General features: G+C 39.9%; 2 protein-coding genes across 2 annotated transcripts in view; both read left to right on the top strand.

Moving 5' to 3' along the window:
• The first annotated feature begins 489 nt into the window (after window positions 1-489).
• Window positions 490-9,607, top strand: LOC111225586 (glutaminyl-peptide cyclotransferase-like). Its single transcript, XM_022750550.1, has 7 exons — window positions 490-726; window positions 3,104-3,250; window positions 3,656-3,937; window positions 5,697-5,864; window positions 6,584-6,683; window positions 7,311-7,427; window positions 7,522-9,607. The coding sequence occupies exons 1-7, from the start codon at window positions 604-606 to the stop codon at window positions 7,719-7,721; spliced, it is 1,137 nt and encodes a 378-aa protein (XP_022606271.1). The 5' UTR covers window positions 490-603; the 3' UTR covers window positions 7,722-9,607.
• Window positions 9,608-11,521: 1,914 nt separating this feature from the next.
• Window positions 11,522-14,628, top strand: part of cnksr3 (CNKSR family member 3) — a 30,749-nt gene continuing 27,642 nt past the window's right edge. The window contains exon 1 of the mRNA XM_022750538.1: window positions 11,522-11,733. Coding sequence (XP_022606259.1) covers window positions 11,682-11,733 — 52 coding nt within the window. The 5' untranslated portion in view covers window positions 11,522-11,681. The remainder of the gene's footprint in view (window positions 11,734-14,628) is intronic.

The following is a 14,628-nucleotide window of genomic DNA, read 5'->3' as shown; positions in this document are numbered from 1 at the left end:
ACAGAAATAATATAAGTATAAATTTTAAGAACTGGTATGTCTGATTGTTTGCATGTTTTCAAGTCTGAATTAATGGAAGATAAAATAATAATTAAGTAAGTAAGTAAATAAATAAATATTTAATACTATGCTTTACCTACTGGTGGACTACACAACGACAAAAGAAAAGCATGAGTTGTTCTAATTATAATATATTGATAGATAACTTATTACACTCTGTTTTGTTGTTTGTTTATTTTCTGTGGTTTTGTTTGTTTGTTTGTTGTTTGTTTGTTTGTTTGTTTGTTGTAAAATATGAAGCTCCCGTTGAAAAATGCTGACCGGTAAGTAGACATGATGGGACTAGTCTTTTCTCTTGTGACCCTCAGGTATGCTGTAAAAGTGTTTGTTGCTGAAAAATTGTACATGGGGTCACTATGTCATTACTGTTCACAGGCACCCAAGTGGTTCCACGAACCACAGACAAACACACACACACACACACACACACACACACACACGTACACACACAGCAGTATAGTGACGCGCTGTGGTTTAAAGAGCCTCGGGTCCTCCCTCCTGCTTTTCACATGATCTGTAAGCTTTCACAGAGGAGAGACAGGAATGTGGAGAGGAGCGACAACAACGACGGCTGAGCGGAGTCACATAATGCGTTTGTTTTACGCTGTGTCCATCTGGATGACATTCATCCACTGCTCCAACGGAATCCCCTGGACACAAGAAAAGGTAAATCAATTAAGAGTGTCTGTTAACAGCTTGTTGTCTGAACACAACCAGGTAGTCTGAATTGTAGCCCACATTCAGACAATCAGAGAACCATGTCCAGAAGTGAAACCATTTTTAAAAACTTGCCACATGCAGTGTTTTTATATCTTTACTGTCATGTGACTGACTTTTAACAAGGCTCAAATGATTGCTTGCAATTATAGATTAATTCTTAATAAATTGTTTTTATCATTATAAAAACATTTGTACCCATTTTCTTGAATTATTTTACTGGAGAAATATATGAATTGCAGGAAAAATGTCGATCAACAGGCTACTATTATTCTGTATGGGAGAGTTTTCATATTCTGCTTTTACATTTATGGTATATTCATAATAATTAGTCACGATACTCCAACAATCCTCTGCACAGTCTCTAAGCACTTGTGTAATTCTCCTGAGATGCACCTGGGTATGCCTGGCCACTCATGTTCCTCATCTATGATCTTCTTCTGCTCTTCTCTTTGCCCGGTTGCTATGGCAGCACAGTCATCATCATTGATCCTCCAATTGCAGGTCTTGGTATTTATAGATCTTAAGTGGACCCCCTTTTAACCCTCTCTGAGCTCAGTGAGCCCCAGCTCTTTGGAAGACTATATTGAGTCTGTGTGACCACATAATTGTACCTCTTGCACTATATGTACGCCACTCTGTAATTACAGGACTGATGCATGAGTCAGCCAGTAAGGGTCCAATGCACACTGTGAACAGGGGTTGTAAGTGAATCTTTATGCTTTAGTTGTAATGAACAGACTTAAGGAATGTGCCCTCTCCAGTTGTCCAAGACGCTAAAGTGAAACCAAATTAGAACAAAGAACAAATGTACGCTGTGATTTTCCTTAAAAAAATATTCATTTCAAAGACTAAAAAGTGCTAAAATAAATAATCAGATAATAAATCACACAATCAATTTATAATTTCAGTCGTTTATTAAGCAAAAATGCTAAACATTTGCTGGTTCCGTCTTCTCAGGTGGGATTATTTGCTGTTTTTCTCTGAATTATTTCACTGTAAAATTGGGGTTTGGACTTAAAAATGGCAATTTGAAGACATCCCAGTGGGTTCTGGGAAAATTTGTGAGGTAGTTTTTACTATTTTCAGAAATTTTATGGACTAAACATTCATTCATTAACCATACCACTTATCATTAGACTAAACAATTAAATGATAAATTAGTAATCAGATTAACTAATAATGAAACTAACTGCTAATTGCAGAAATAATCATAAACACAGATTTTACAACTCCAGCTCATGTTCTCTTCCAACACCTTGGAGCAGTCAGAGTGCCAATTATCAGAGAGGCAGGAGCGGCGCAAAACAGATACAACAGAGACATTGACTGGGCTCTGATGTTCACCCTCAGCTCTTTCCCTCATGCTCCCGCTCTCCATCCTCCCTGTCAGTTCAGTTTGTTACCAGGACAACCGTGCTTCTCAGCAGTTGAACTTTGAGACCAAATGAAAAAAGAGCCATGGGATCAGAGGATCAATATGTTTTTTTAACACACTGAATTGACACACAGCTTGAAACGTGAAATCTAAATCTATGTTGTGTTCCTTAAATTGAACAAACAGGCTCATGTTCCTTTTCCTAGAGCAAAAGGGAGAAATAACGTGTTAACAAGAGCCTCTCACTTTTCTGCCTCTCTAGTCCCCTAGATCCCTGATTTACTAAAGTAGCCCTTGTGTGTGTGTCTGTGAAGCCAGTCAATTAATGTCTATTCACACAGCTCTAATTGGCTCTTGTGTCTCACACTTAGGAGGTGTTAGAGTGAACTTCACAGCTCATCTAAAACAACCTCACCACAAGATCAAATTGCTGCTTTTTTACACAAATATGCTGTATGGGTTTTCTAGGCGTTGTCATGTAGTTGATACTGTCGTAGCTGACTGTGAATAATCCTGTTTAAGATGGATTTTCTCTCATGGCCACAGCATATCTTAAATATATATTTTAAAAAAAATTCCACTTTTAGTGGTTTCCAGTAATAAGACAGGAGGAATTGACTGTTGTGACACACTAACATTACTGGTTCTGTATTGTGTGTCATCTGCATTGTTGCTCCATTTAAATGTATCAGGATGACTTCTACTGCTCTTACTAAGAAGGTGTTGAAACTATGCCATGGCAGACACTGACTGAAAATAGGTGTAAACATTACGCCTCAGTGATTAACAGCAGAGCTTAGTGATCTGATCACAGTAGTAACATTTCATCCTTAGAAATTGCAATAGTCACTCTATGCACTTTTATTTCCTCCATGAATATAAGTTGAACCCAGTGCCATCCCTCATCCATTTTGGTTTATCTTGTTTGTCTCCTCTGGTCCTGTTCAGCTCCAGCACCGGGCCGTCACGCTAACACAAGATGAGATTCGCACCGCCCTGTCTCACACTGACCTGGAGCAGATGTGGCAGAGGGATCTGAGGCCACTGCTGGTTACCAGGTACCCAGGCTCTGCAGGCAGCCAAGCTGTGCAGGAGGTGAGTTTATCATTGTGGGATAATATATCATGGCCAGACCACATGCAGTGTATCATGATTGGCAAAGCTATTAATTAAGCCAATTCATTAAGGCAATAATTGGCAAGATAAATGTCAAAATCCTACTTCTTTTACCTTCTCGAAAACCCATTATTTTAGTGGCAACATTATGGCAACTAAAAACTAAAGATAAGCAGCAGATATGAGCTGATACCACGCTGGTTTACACTTGTTACTGATTCCTCCACATTTTATGTCTTGCAACATATTGTTTCAGTAGGAAATACATCCACATCAAGAAGTCGTCACAAAATACTGTTTCATTATGAGAAATAGGGAAGCAACAGGTCTGAATCAGCCTCTTTTCTTTGTGTGTGTTTATGTGTTTGTTCATCTTTCTTTCAGCATATCAAAACAACTCTCGGCTCTCTCGGGGCAGGCTGGGAAGTGACAGAGGATAGGTTTATGTCACAAACACCCTATGGCCCCCTGTCCTTCACCAACCTGATTGCCACCCTCAACCCATCCGCCAAGCGCCGCCTGGTTCTGGCCTGTCACTATGACTCCAAGTACTACCCGCCACAGTGGCACGGGAGGGAGTTCCAAGGTGCCACTGATTCTGCTGTTCCCTGTGCCATGATGCTGGAGATGGCACGAGCCCTGGATGAGGAACTGAAATCTCAGAAGGTAGTGGGCTAACAAGTGACTTAAATCCACAATATACTGCAGTAAATGAAACATGGTTTCTCTGTTTGTCTGTGACCCCATGTGCACTATAGATGCCTAAATCCCTCCAGTGTGCAAACATGCATTTCAATTATAGTTAGGCCATTTTGGGGGTGTGTAATAGTTTCTGTGGTTGTGGTTAGCACTAACTTGATTTGTTGTCATGAGTCATAGTGAAGTCTTACAACAACAACACTGACGGCAGTAAGCTCTAAAATAACATGGCAAAACAAGTGGCAGACAAGTCCAGCTCCAACTGGGTGAACATCACTGTGGGTTTTCTTCACACTCAAACATAGGAAATAATTATCATTTAAAGCTGAGTGAAGTGTTGTGGGGGTAAGAAGAAAGAATGTAGTACTTACAACACATTTTATTAGTGCTGCAAACATAGTTTAATTTAATAGATAAGACAGGTGTTGTTCTATATTTCTCTTTTTGTCAACAAGTCTCAAGAAAAGACTGAAATCAATGATGTGTTAGTCTGTTTGTCAGTCCTTTTTGACTTAATGTAAGTCTTTTAAAATGGGTCACAAATATAAAGGCTGAATAATTTTCTTAAACACCTGGGTATTGTAGTTTTTAGCAAACAGTACTCAAACACGAGTAAATATCACATTTACTGGGGACTATTTTCAGCTGTGGATTAATATACATTTGGTACATTAGTGACTGTATATATCAGCAGATTAGTTTATGTGAAACTGACTCAAAATAAATACAGTCTCCCTGTTCATGGTAACGATGGAACAGGTCAGCCAGTGCAGCAGTTTGGCTCATTGATGTGTTTGTAATAGTTTTGTGACCACAATGGGGCTCCACAGCATAGAGGAATAAGCTGCTGTTTATCAGATTGGTTTGGTCTTTCATTAGATTTTTGACCAGTATTGGACAGCGACAGGTATGGATGAATCACATGGCATTGAAATAGTCAAAAATAGTCAAATGTAGACGTTTGTGGGAAAATGGTGAATTTATTTCACAGGCCTTATCCTGTATGCATTGTCAGTGAGTCATTCAATAAGAGCTCATTGGTTTTGCTAAACAAACTTAAACGTTAACTAAGCTTAAATAAAGTCTCACGTACAAAGTCATGTATAAATTAGACATCAATCAAACTTGCAAATGTCTATGCTCAAACCCAACTTCAACAGCAACAACATTTCAAATACAAAAGTTATAATGATTGGTTATATCTTATAGTAACTGACACAAATTTGCTGTCAACAGTGTTTAATTGTTGCATGCACAAATGATGCAGAAGCAGCACATTTAGTATTCATGCAGCTTGCTACTCTGTTCTTTTCCTATTTCACAGTTGAGAGCCTCATCTATTGGGTGGACAGTGACAGGGCCTGTGACAGGGAGATCTGCCAAGAGACATGTTTATCAGACTCAGCTGTCTGTCACAAAGGTCACTGTGGGAATAGGAATCACCCTGAATACAAATACATTAGCTGCCACAGAGGAGGACACATAATCAATATTACAGCTAATAAATCACATAGAAAATAGTCAAACTTTGCATTACAGAAGCATATTTTTGGGGAAACAAAACTAAAGAATGAAATTAATAGTTAATGTAAAAACTACTTTTGAAACCATCAGGCTGTTTTCGTGTCACTGTTACCTTAAAACCACTAGAGGGCAGAAAAGCTCTTGGAATGGAAACTGCAGTTATATATGACTATGCAATATTTTATCTTTACCCCCAATGTAGAGCTCCAGCCCCAACCTGACCCTGCAGTTGATCTTCTTTGATGGAGAGGAGGCTCTTTTCCAGTGGACCCCCACAGACTCCCTATACGGCTCCCGCCACCTGGCCCAGAAGATGGAGAGCACCCCACACCCTGCTGGAGCAACAGGCACCAACCAACTAAATGGCATAGTGTGTACCAGTTCTGCTCATCGTTCTCTGTCTAAACCACCTGAGATTAGCATAATCACTTAATCACACCGAAGATCATCCCTTTGTTAGCCCACAACAATTTCAGTACAATGTGCTTAGGCCTGATCTCCTCTCACACACACACACACACACACACACACACACACACACACACACACACACACACACACACACACACACACACACACACAGACACACACACACACACACACACACACACAGCCCACACAGACACCTTAACAAGGGAGGCACATGTCTTAAATAGTTCTGTAACGTAAGGAAATTTCAAAAGCTCACAAAGCCACTCAATTTATCATGTGGGAGGATTGGGTGTCTTGATATCAAGCGTCATCTATTATACAGTCTATGATAACAAGACGTCACTTTAATTGGTATACGTTTCGTTATCGTAGCAATGCTGAGATCGAGCAACTGTTTATCAACAAATGGAGACATTCCTGTGTGGACAGACAGAGATAAAGCAGACAGTATCAAGTCTGTGCACGTGTGTGTGCATGCGTGTGAATAGACAAGTGTGATGTGAGATGCCACCTCAAAGCAGTGGCTCTGAGGTGTGATTATTATGGGAACAGGCTTCTGGTCAGGGACTTATCTTCAGGATGTGCAGGGAAAGTTTCTCATGAGAGCTCTCATCAGTGTGGTTCAACCACGCCCCCTCCCTGTCTCTTCTTCTCCAGGATCTGTTTGTGTTGTTGGACCTGATCGGAGCTCCTGGCCCTCACTTTGGCAACCAGTTCCCCAGCACAACACCCTGGCTCTCCAGACTGCAGAACATTGGTAAATGATCCAATATTTTACAATTATTGTAAAATGTAGTGCTATGTGGGGTTTTTTGCTTTGCTGAAGGTGTGCCACAAACACCCATAAATTAGCTATCAGTCACTGTCATTACAAGTCATTAATGTGTTAGTCATATTACAGATAGCCATCATTGTATGGAGGCCAATGTGCCAACTGTGCTGACAAATGATTGCAATTACACTGTATTTTTTCCATCTGTTGCGACTGCACTGTAGAGATTATGTTTTTTTAGTCAAAATTACTAATGAAACTCTAAAGGCCCTGGAAGCCTATTTTCTCAATCTGTTTCTTTCTGCATGCAAATGGCTGCTTCATTAATACACTGTTTTCTACCAAAGTGAGAAGACTTTTGGTTTTTTCACATGTTTTTTCGCACTGGTTCAAAGTCACATGATCCGTGCACCAATCAGGATTTAACAACATTTGAGTCAAAATGTGATGACAGCTGTGGGATTGTTGCTTATGTTTCCCAAAGATCAAACCACACCAACACAGTCCTGATGAAGCAAATCATCTAATTCTTGATTTTTAAACTAATGAATCATTTGTTTTTTTCTTTAAACTGAATTTACACATGCACTTTCTTACTCTTTGTCTCCTCAGAAAAGCGACTCCACTCCATGAACCAGCTGGTGGATCATCCTAACATCGTGCAGTATTTCTGGCCCGATCGACCTGTTGGCCACATACAAGATGATCATATACCATTCCTAAACAGAGGTATACACACCAACTAACAAAACTAACACAAAAAATATAACGTATATTGTGTAAACTCTGTTGGTTGATTCCCAATCCTATACTTCTCTGTCAGGTGTACGTATCCTCCACCTCATCCCCTCCCCCTTCCCATCCGTGTGGCACACGTTTGACGACAACGAACTGAACCTGGATCGCTCCACCATCCAGAACCTAAACAAGATCTTGCAAGTCTTTGTTCTGGAGTACCTCAACGCCAGACCAGCTATCCCTTCAGTGTCCTCAAACCCTTCAAACCCACAGAATGCACCATAAAATTCCCAGTATACTCTTCAGTAACTCTGTTTCTTTGGATGTAGTAAAGGTCTTTAGCTCTTATTTTACAGACTGGCATTTACTGCTAGGTACATACCAACACATCTGTTCACAATATGGGTGCCAACTGCAGAGAATATTTAACGTGGAGAATATGTTCATATAAAAAAGTTCAGATTTTATTTTGAAATCTGAGTCTTAATAGGTAAAAGTTTATATTTTGTCCTATGTGAGTATGTATAAGAAGTATTTTCAAGAGACTTTCAGACTCTATGTCTTCATCTTCCATTCAAGCCCTCAGTCACCAGCAGTGAGATCAGCACACAGGATCTTCTGTGTGTTTTTACTACACTGCGCTCTTTATTTCAGCCTAAACCCTCATTTACCCTGTGAAGAGACATCTTAGTGTCAATGCTAATGTCTAGGATCTGCTCTACTTGTAGAAGAGATGAGGAAGAATGTTAGAAAAAATGATAAATTGTGCTGATAAAATGCTGTGATGTCCAAAGTTGGTGATATGTTCTATATGAACAACTCTGGGCTAATAACATTCATAATCTGTTATGATGCATATATACAATAGGCCATTCACATGAATTCTACAAAAACATATGGGGAAGAGTATATGGCAACACACATGAGACAGTGTCACAAGGTGGTTTTAGCTACAGGGGATGTGACATTTCCTCGCCTGCAGTAAATCTGTTCAGTGTTTAGAGAGCAAACCTGTCGGTGGCAGGAAATGGGTTTATTTTTATTATCACAACATCTTCAGCCCTTCATATCCTGTCATCTCTGATAGTGAAGTGGATAACTTCCTATGCTGATGTTTCACATGCCTGCCTTTGTTTATATGACATTATTAGCCCGACCTTAATGTAGATCCCAGAATAATATACAGTGCCAAATCTGGACTTCCTGTATTTTGAGGCCAAAATAAATGTTACACATACAAAGCAGATCATGCAGAGTTTGTTTATCTTTCTAAGTCTTTTTTTGTTTTAATGTTAGCACTTTCGGAGCCATGGGTAAAGACGTTGATCCTGCTCTGATGCTTGGTCATTATGATAAAGAAAGGTGACCTTTTCCATGAGGAAGTGTGAACTTTGTTTCTGTAGGTCTAATTTAATAGCCATGCAAGAATAGCCAGAACAATTCTTCCAGTTTTGCATCCACTCCTCATGTCTCAACCCCACCTTTCTCTCAGCCTTTAAAGCTCAGGCCCTCTCTTCCTGAGCAGACCAAACACTCCCTCCATCCCTCCGCCTCACCTCGACAACAATCCCATGATTCACTTAATCCTCTCAGGGAGGACCTCCCCTGAATTCCACACCACCCAGATTCCCTTCAATCCAGCCCACTCCCATGAGAACTGAACGTGGCTCTCACTCCCCCATTTGCTGTAGTCAGAAATGTTTACGATGCCTGGTAACAACATACACAAACATACTGTATATCTCTGTCTTGAAGGAGATGGAAAGTATAACTGCTTCAAAGGCCAAATAAGACGGGGACATGTTGCGCAGTCTCCACCCAAACCGTCCAGCTTCCTTTGACTTGTAAACACAAAACTACTTTAGTGACCTTTGCCTCACTTCCTTGCTTTATACTGTATTTTATTCTACTGTACTTTTATGCTAATTTCACTCATCCTCCATCCAAGTATAGGTGTTATGTTATATAGATTTTCTATCAAAGCTTCCCTACCTGTCAGCCATGACCAAACTTACTTGGCTCAAACATTAAAGAAAATATTAGTTTGTCTAATTTTAGTTATTAAAAAATAGTTTAATTAACTTTAATGTGATGAAAAGGAGTCTTTTCCAAAACATTTCTTGGGTCAGAACAACCAGCATGTTTGAACATGAAAAATGAAGACAAGCAGAATAAATTGTTGTACAGCACTGTATTGTGGCTTCCAGTATTTTTCTTTGCCTGAAAGCAAATTGATGCATTGCCCAAGTTTAATAACAGCTGAACTTTAATCTGCAGCTGATTAGAGTGCAGAGTATACAACAGCTTCCAGCTGTAGTAGAGTGATGGGAAGGGCCGGGACTCTCCCATGAAAGGTGTGTTTAAAATTGTTAAAAAACAATAAGTCAGGAAAGGTTACTTAATGTCAGAAACCAGATTGTAAAACGTTATCTCTATTGAACACCTCTAAATAAAGGCATATAGCTAAAGCCTACCAGAGTTGTAACACTTGGGATGTGTTAAATAACCTTACAGTAAAGGAACCTTGCCTCTATCCACTAAAGACAGTCTTTTTCTTTTTCTTTTGATATTTCCTGGAAACCCTTTTAATATAGATTATACCTGATGTGCTCTCTCTGTCAGCTGTTCTATCTATAAGCAAATACACTGTTGTCTCTCATAAACCATAGTCTGCATTATGTGACATACATAATATCCCACCATGTGAGGCAAGATTTTGTTTGGTCAAATGCATATTTTTATGTTCATACTCATATGACTGCGACTATATACCTATGACTACATATATAGTCATTGTGTTTGTCTAATTCTTGTTTTATTTTCTATTAAGACAATAATGCTAGTTAGTTAGCTCGCCATATAACATTAAAACAGCATAGTTGGCTATACAGAGCAATGAGTATTAGGGAAAAAAAACTTAATTTAAATGATAAAATACAGTAAAGATGAAGAACAATACATTATTATAATATATATAATAAATATCTTTCCAACTTGGCTCCTTGTTGTTGTGAATTCCCCACTTCAGCTGGGACAGTCGTCAGACTCATTACAGCCTAAAATCCAGTTTCATTGTTTTGATGGATTGGAGATGTGTTTCTAAATTAGTTGATGAGACTGTACAATGTGAAGTATTATTGTAAGCATGTGAGTAGCAGTGTTGGGGTGACTATAGAGCAGCCTACTGCTAAATGACTTGCAAAGAAACAAGGCACCAACAGAGAGCAGTGGTGAGTCATATTCAGTTCAATGGAAAGGAGGTATTTTTCCTCTGGTGGTTTTCATGACTGATGTGATAACTTGGTGACTGCAGCTGTGATTGAACAAATTCAGCTAATATCACACTAATGACTTAATGTCACGTCAGTATAAGGTATTGTCATTGTTCTAGCACCTATGACAAATAATACGTTTAATAGGTTACTTATTTAACAAAATTTTGAATTGATATTTAACTGTGACCCATTATTTAAATGATGTTGGCAGACTTACAGTATACCAATCTGTGTATTCCTCATTTTTTTCAAGAGTAGCAAACCATAAACTGAGTACCACACTGTTTGGTATACAGCCTCCTGTTTCAAATGAGTGCGGTGAACACACAGAAACTACCTACATCACATGCTACATTCATGTGCTCTCAGTAAACTTCTCTACATGGCTCGGTGTAGTAAATAGCCTACACACTGCTGTGTGTTCATATTAGTTATGATCAGAAATATTTATAAAATTGGCCTCAAATGACCAGTTTTGTAATAGTCAACAGAAAAAGATTTGCTTTGACTGAAAAGGTGAAACTACGTCATGGTAAACATTAGATTCCGCAAGCACGCATAACTGTGAAAAAATCAGTATATGATTATTCAAATAAAATATTAATAAAGCAAAAACAACATAAACTATACAATTATTCCAGTTTATCTGTAACTGAGAGAAGCAAGTTACACTATTTCAGTACTACTTGCCGGGTCGTTACTTTGCATCTAACTGTGACTTTTCCCAGTATTCCCAGCAGCACGTGAAGGCAGCATTGATCCCAGACCGGGCGGTGAGGAGCTGTGGGGGATTTCAGTCCGACCCACAGTCATGCGTGTACAGAGCTGGTTAGTGAGTGAACACAAACAGACGAACGGCACCGAGCTGTTGTAAAGAATGTGACAGCATCTTTTTTATTTAAGTCTCAAAACCTTGTCGCCAAATTTTTTTTGGCATATTTTTTCTCACTGATATTGTGTTGAAGAAGTCATGGAGCCGATAACGAAGTGGGCGCCGAAGCAAGTTGTCGACTGGATGAAAGGTAAGTGTGGAGCACTTTACTTTGTGTACAGCTTCACTTCACGCTTTTTCTGACAGAAAAAGTGGCTCATTAACGACACTGCTGCTCTTCATACACTTGTGTGTCTCAGCTGTGAGTCGCTCCTCGGTTATCACCAGCTGGTTTCGTAGAAACTGCTCCTGTGTGACAACATACCTCCACTGAGGCGCATAACAATGGGACTTGCGTTTTCTTTTACTCTCACTTAAAGATGTTGGCAGGTTCACTCAGTTGTGTTAGCTTTTCTTTGATTCGGGCTGCTTAACTGCTGCTTATTGCAACGTTTGAATTACACTAATGTGTTTGCTCTGGGAGAAAAACATTAGCTGAAAACTATGCTGCTAAAGAGACATTTAATTCAGTCTCAAACACACCGGTTTCCAAAATAATACTTTAAGCCAGTCTCACTGTAGACCACAGACTCTACTGGTATTTGAACTAGTAAGGAATGGCACTGCTAAGTCTGTACACTAAGTCATTTGGTAAATTAACTAATACTGATATTTAACCAGTAGGCTACTTGTTCTGTCGTTGTCCTCAGTTTTGAAATCACTGCCTTCTGAGGAAGTTAAATTATTTGAATTCCATCCATCATTTTACAGTTTGGTCTGTGTTTTAGCGCTTTTTAGTATCTGACAGCTCATAAAAACCATACCTGACAGGAATGCTGGCTATGGTAACAGCTTCAGTACTCTTTGAGCCAGAGTTCAGTCACGGCATAGGTATGTCTAGTGAGGGACACCAAATGGTATGTGAAGTATGGATGGAAATAGTCGCTGTGCTATCATTCCACAGAAACAGTGAAGTGTGTCTATATTATGCTGCAAAAAGACTAATGGGCTGTTTATATGGTGGCCGGTGGGACAAAACTGTCTGTCTTTGCTTTACTGTCAAGGACATTTTGAAAAACAAACCCCAAAACAAATCATGGGGGGTTTCCTGTTTAATCTCATAATTTGTATTTCAGGGCGAGCTCTTTTGTCATCAGTTGGAACTGTAACCGTGTTGGAGCGCAGTAACTGCTGATTTAGGCATGCCTTCCAGTGTTCATCTATAGCTGGGAGCTAAAGGGGATTGTGGAGGGGTTAGTTTCAGTGTGTGCAAAGAGAAGAGCCCAGCCAGGGCACGTATGGATGGAGGATTAGTTGTGTACACAGGCCCCATTGCTGTCAGTCTCTTAAAAATCTGACTCAGCGGTTGTCTCTGCAGCTCTTCACCATTGGATTTGCAGACCCATACAAACTTGGTAGATGTGAACTAACTGAAGTTACACATACAAACCTGGTAGATGGACATGGGATATTGATCATAGGGTCAACTTGGAGTGAACCACTTGTGCCAAGTGATGGGTCACAGAAGGGAAAATACCAGGTTTTCCTGTCATTGTTGTCATATTGTCACTTCTGTGTTGTCGTTATATGCTGGAGATAGAGTCACCCCTGAAATTTAATATTCCTCATCGTGGTCCAGGAAGGCTGAATAGTCATCTGCTTAGGTTAGAGGCATTGTCTATGGGTGTACACTACAATTACTTTGCAAGCAATTTGATCTGTCTTTAAGCAGTCACAGACACAAAACAAGGAAAGCTCTCAACTAACATTCAAAATACAGCAGTGCTTCTTGAAAAACAATGATAGGTCCACTGTGCATGGCTAATGACTTTAGTTTACGCAATTTAACATGAAATTGCAATAACATAGGCTAAATTGTCCTTATTAACAAGGATATTTTGTTTATTCTGTAGTGTCAGATGCTCCAGAAGCATGTTTAACGTCTTTGTGTTCAAGAACAGCAGAGTATGTGGCTGAGGGAGCGCCAAAATTCACTGTGAAACTGTGTCCATGGAAAAGAAAAGACCTTGTGTTGTCCTCTGTGACCGCTGTACAGTACACAGCCACAACATGGCATGTAACCACCACTGATGTTGTTTGACTGAGGAATAACTTGTGTAATCCTTTCATACTGAAGACAAGCGGCGTCAAACTGTGGTAAAGCCCTTGCTGAGAGCCGGGTCATGGCCTCATGTTGACCTGTTCACACCAGTGGCTAACACGGGTGTGTGAAAGAAGTCAAATTAAAGTCCCTGTAAGCACTGTATGCTCTTATTTGCCTCAGGTTGTTTTCCTCAGTAGGACAGGGACTTGTTTTGTGTATTGAGACAATTGTTAATCACTTGTATTGTTAAAGGAGATCAAGCGGCGGTTGGTGGATGTTTATTGCCATTGAAAGGACATTTGGTTCATTGAATTTAATCACTGTTGTTTTTTGTTTGGGGACTGGAGATGCCCTGAAGCGCACTTCCTTCACCACAAGGTCTGATCTTCCAGCTGGACCTGTGGTGTCATGTGATTGGTGTGCCATATGTCATGTGAGGAGCTGCTTGCCCAGGGGGAAATCAGCACTTTTCTAATGGCAGTATAGATGGCACAGCCATAATATGTTTTCATTAATTGCATTAAATTTTCAGTTTGTTGTGACAATTGAATCCCTTTGGGTTGGGTTGGCTTTGAAGAGCTGTATCAGTGGCATTAATGCATTGACCTACATACCCATGTCCACAAAGTCAAAAGTTTAAGTCGTATGCTGTAAGTCATTTTCCAAATATAGTCCTGACTCCATGTGGGCAATGCTTCAGCTGAGAAGGGCTGGCACTGACCGGGGAATGTTTAGCTCCAACTTCTTATTTACCAAACACTCTTTTCTTTTTGTCCTTTCCTCTTATCCACCTTGTAGTTACTGGGAGTACGACTGCCAAGTTTTAACAAGGCATCCCAGACACGCAAACCTGCACAACTACTGTCTGACTGAATGGCTTTCATCCAGTTCTTTAACAAGCCCAGGCTTTGCAGCACAGTACACGCTGGATGTCCTCCAACA

Source organism: Seriola dumerili, unplaced genomic scaffold (assembly GCF_002260705.1).
Source record: "Seriola dumerili isolate Sdu_G_001 unplaced genomic scaffold, Sdu_1.0 BDQW01000149.1, whole genome shotgun sequence".
NCBI lineage: Eukaryota > Metazoa > Chordata > Actinopteri > Carangiformes > Carangidae > Seriola > Seriola dumerili.
This window is presented reverse-complemented; position numbering and strand designations above follow the sequence as displayed.

What these genes read in the sequence shown, in the direction of transcription:
- LOC111225586 (XM_022750550.1), top strand. Translation starts at nt 604, where the DNA reads ATGTGGAGAGGAGCGACAACAACGACGGCTGAGCGGAGTCACATAATG. An exon ending in CCAACCAACTAAATGGCATA is followed by an intron (nt 5,865 to 6,583) that starts GTGTGTACCAGT and finishes CTTCTTCTCCAG; the next exon opens with GATCTGTTTGTGTTGTTGGA. An exon ending in TATACCATTCCTAAACAGAG is followed by an intron (nt 7,428 to 7,521) that starts GTATACACACCA and finishes CTTCTCTGTCAG; the next exon opens with GTGTACGTATCCTCCACCTC.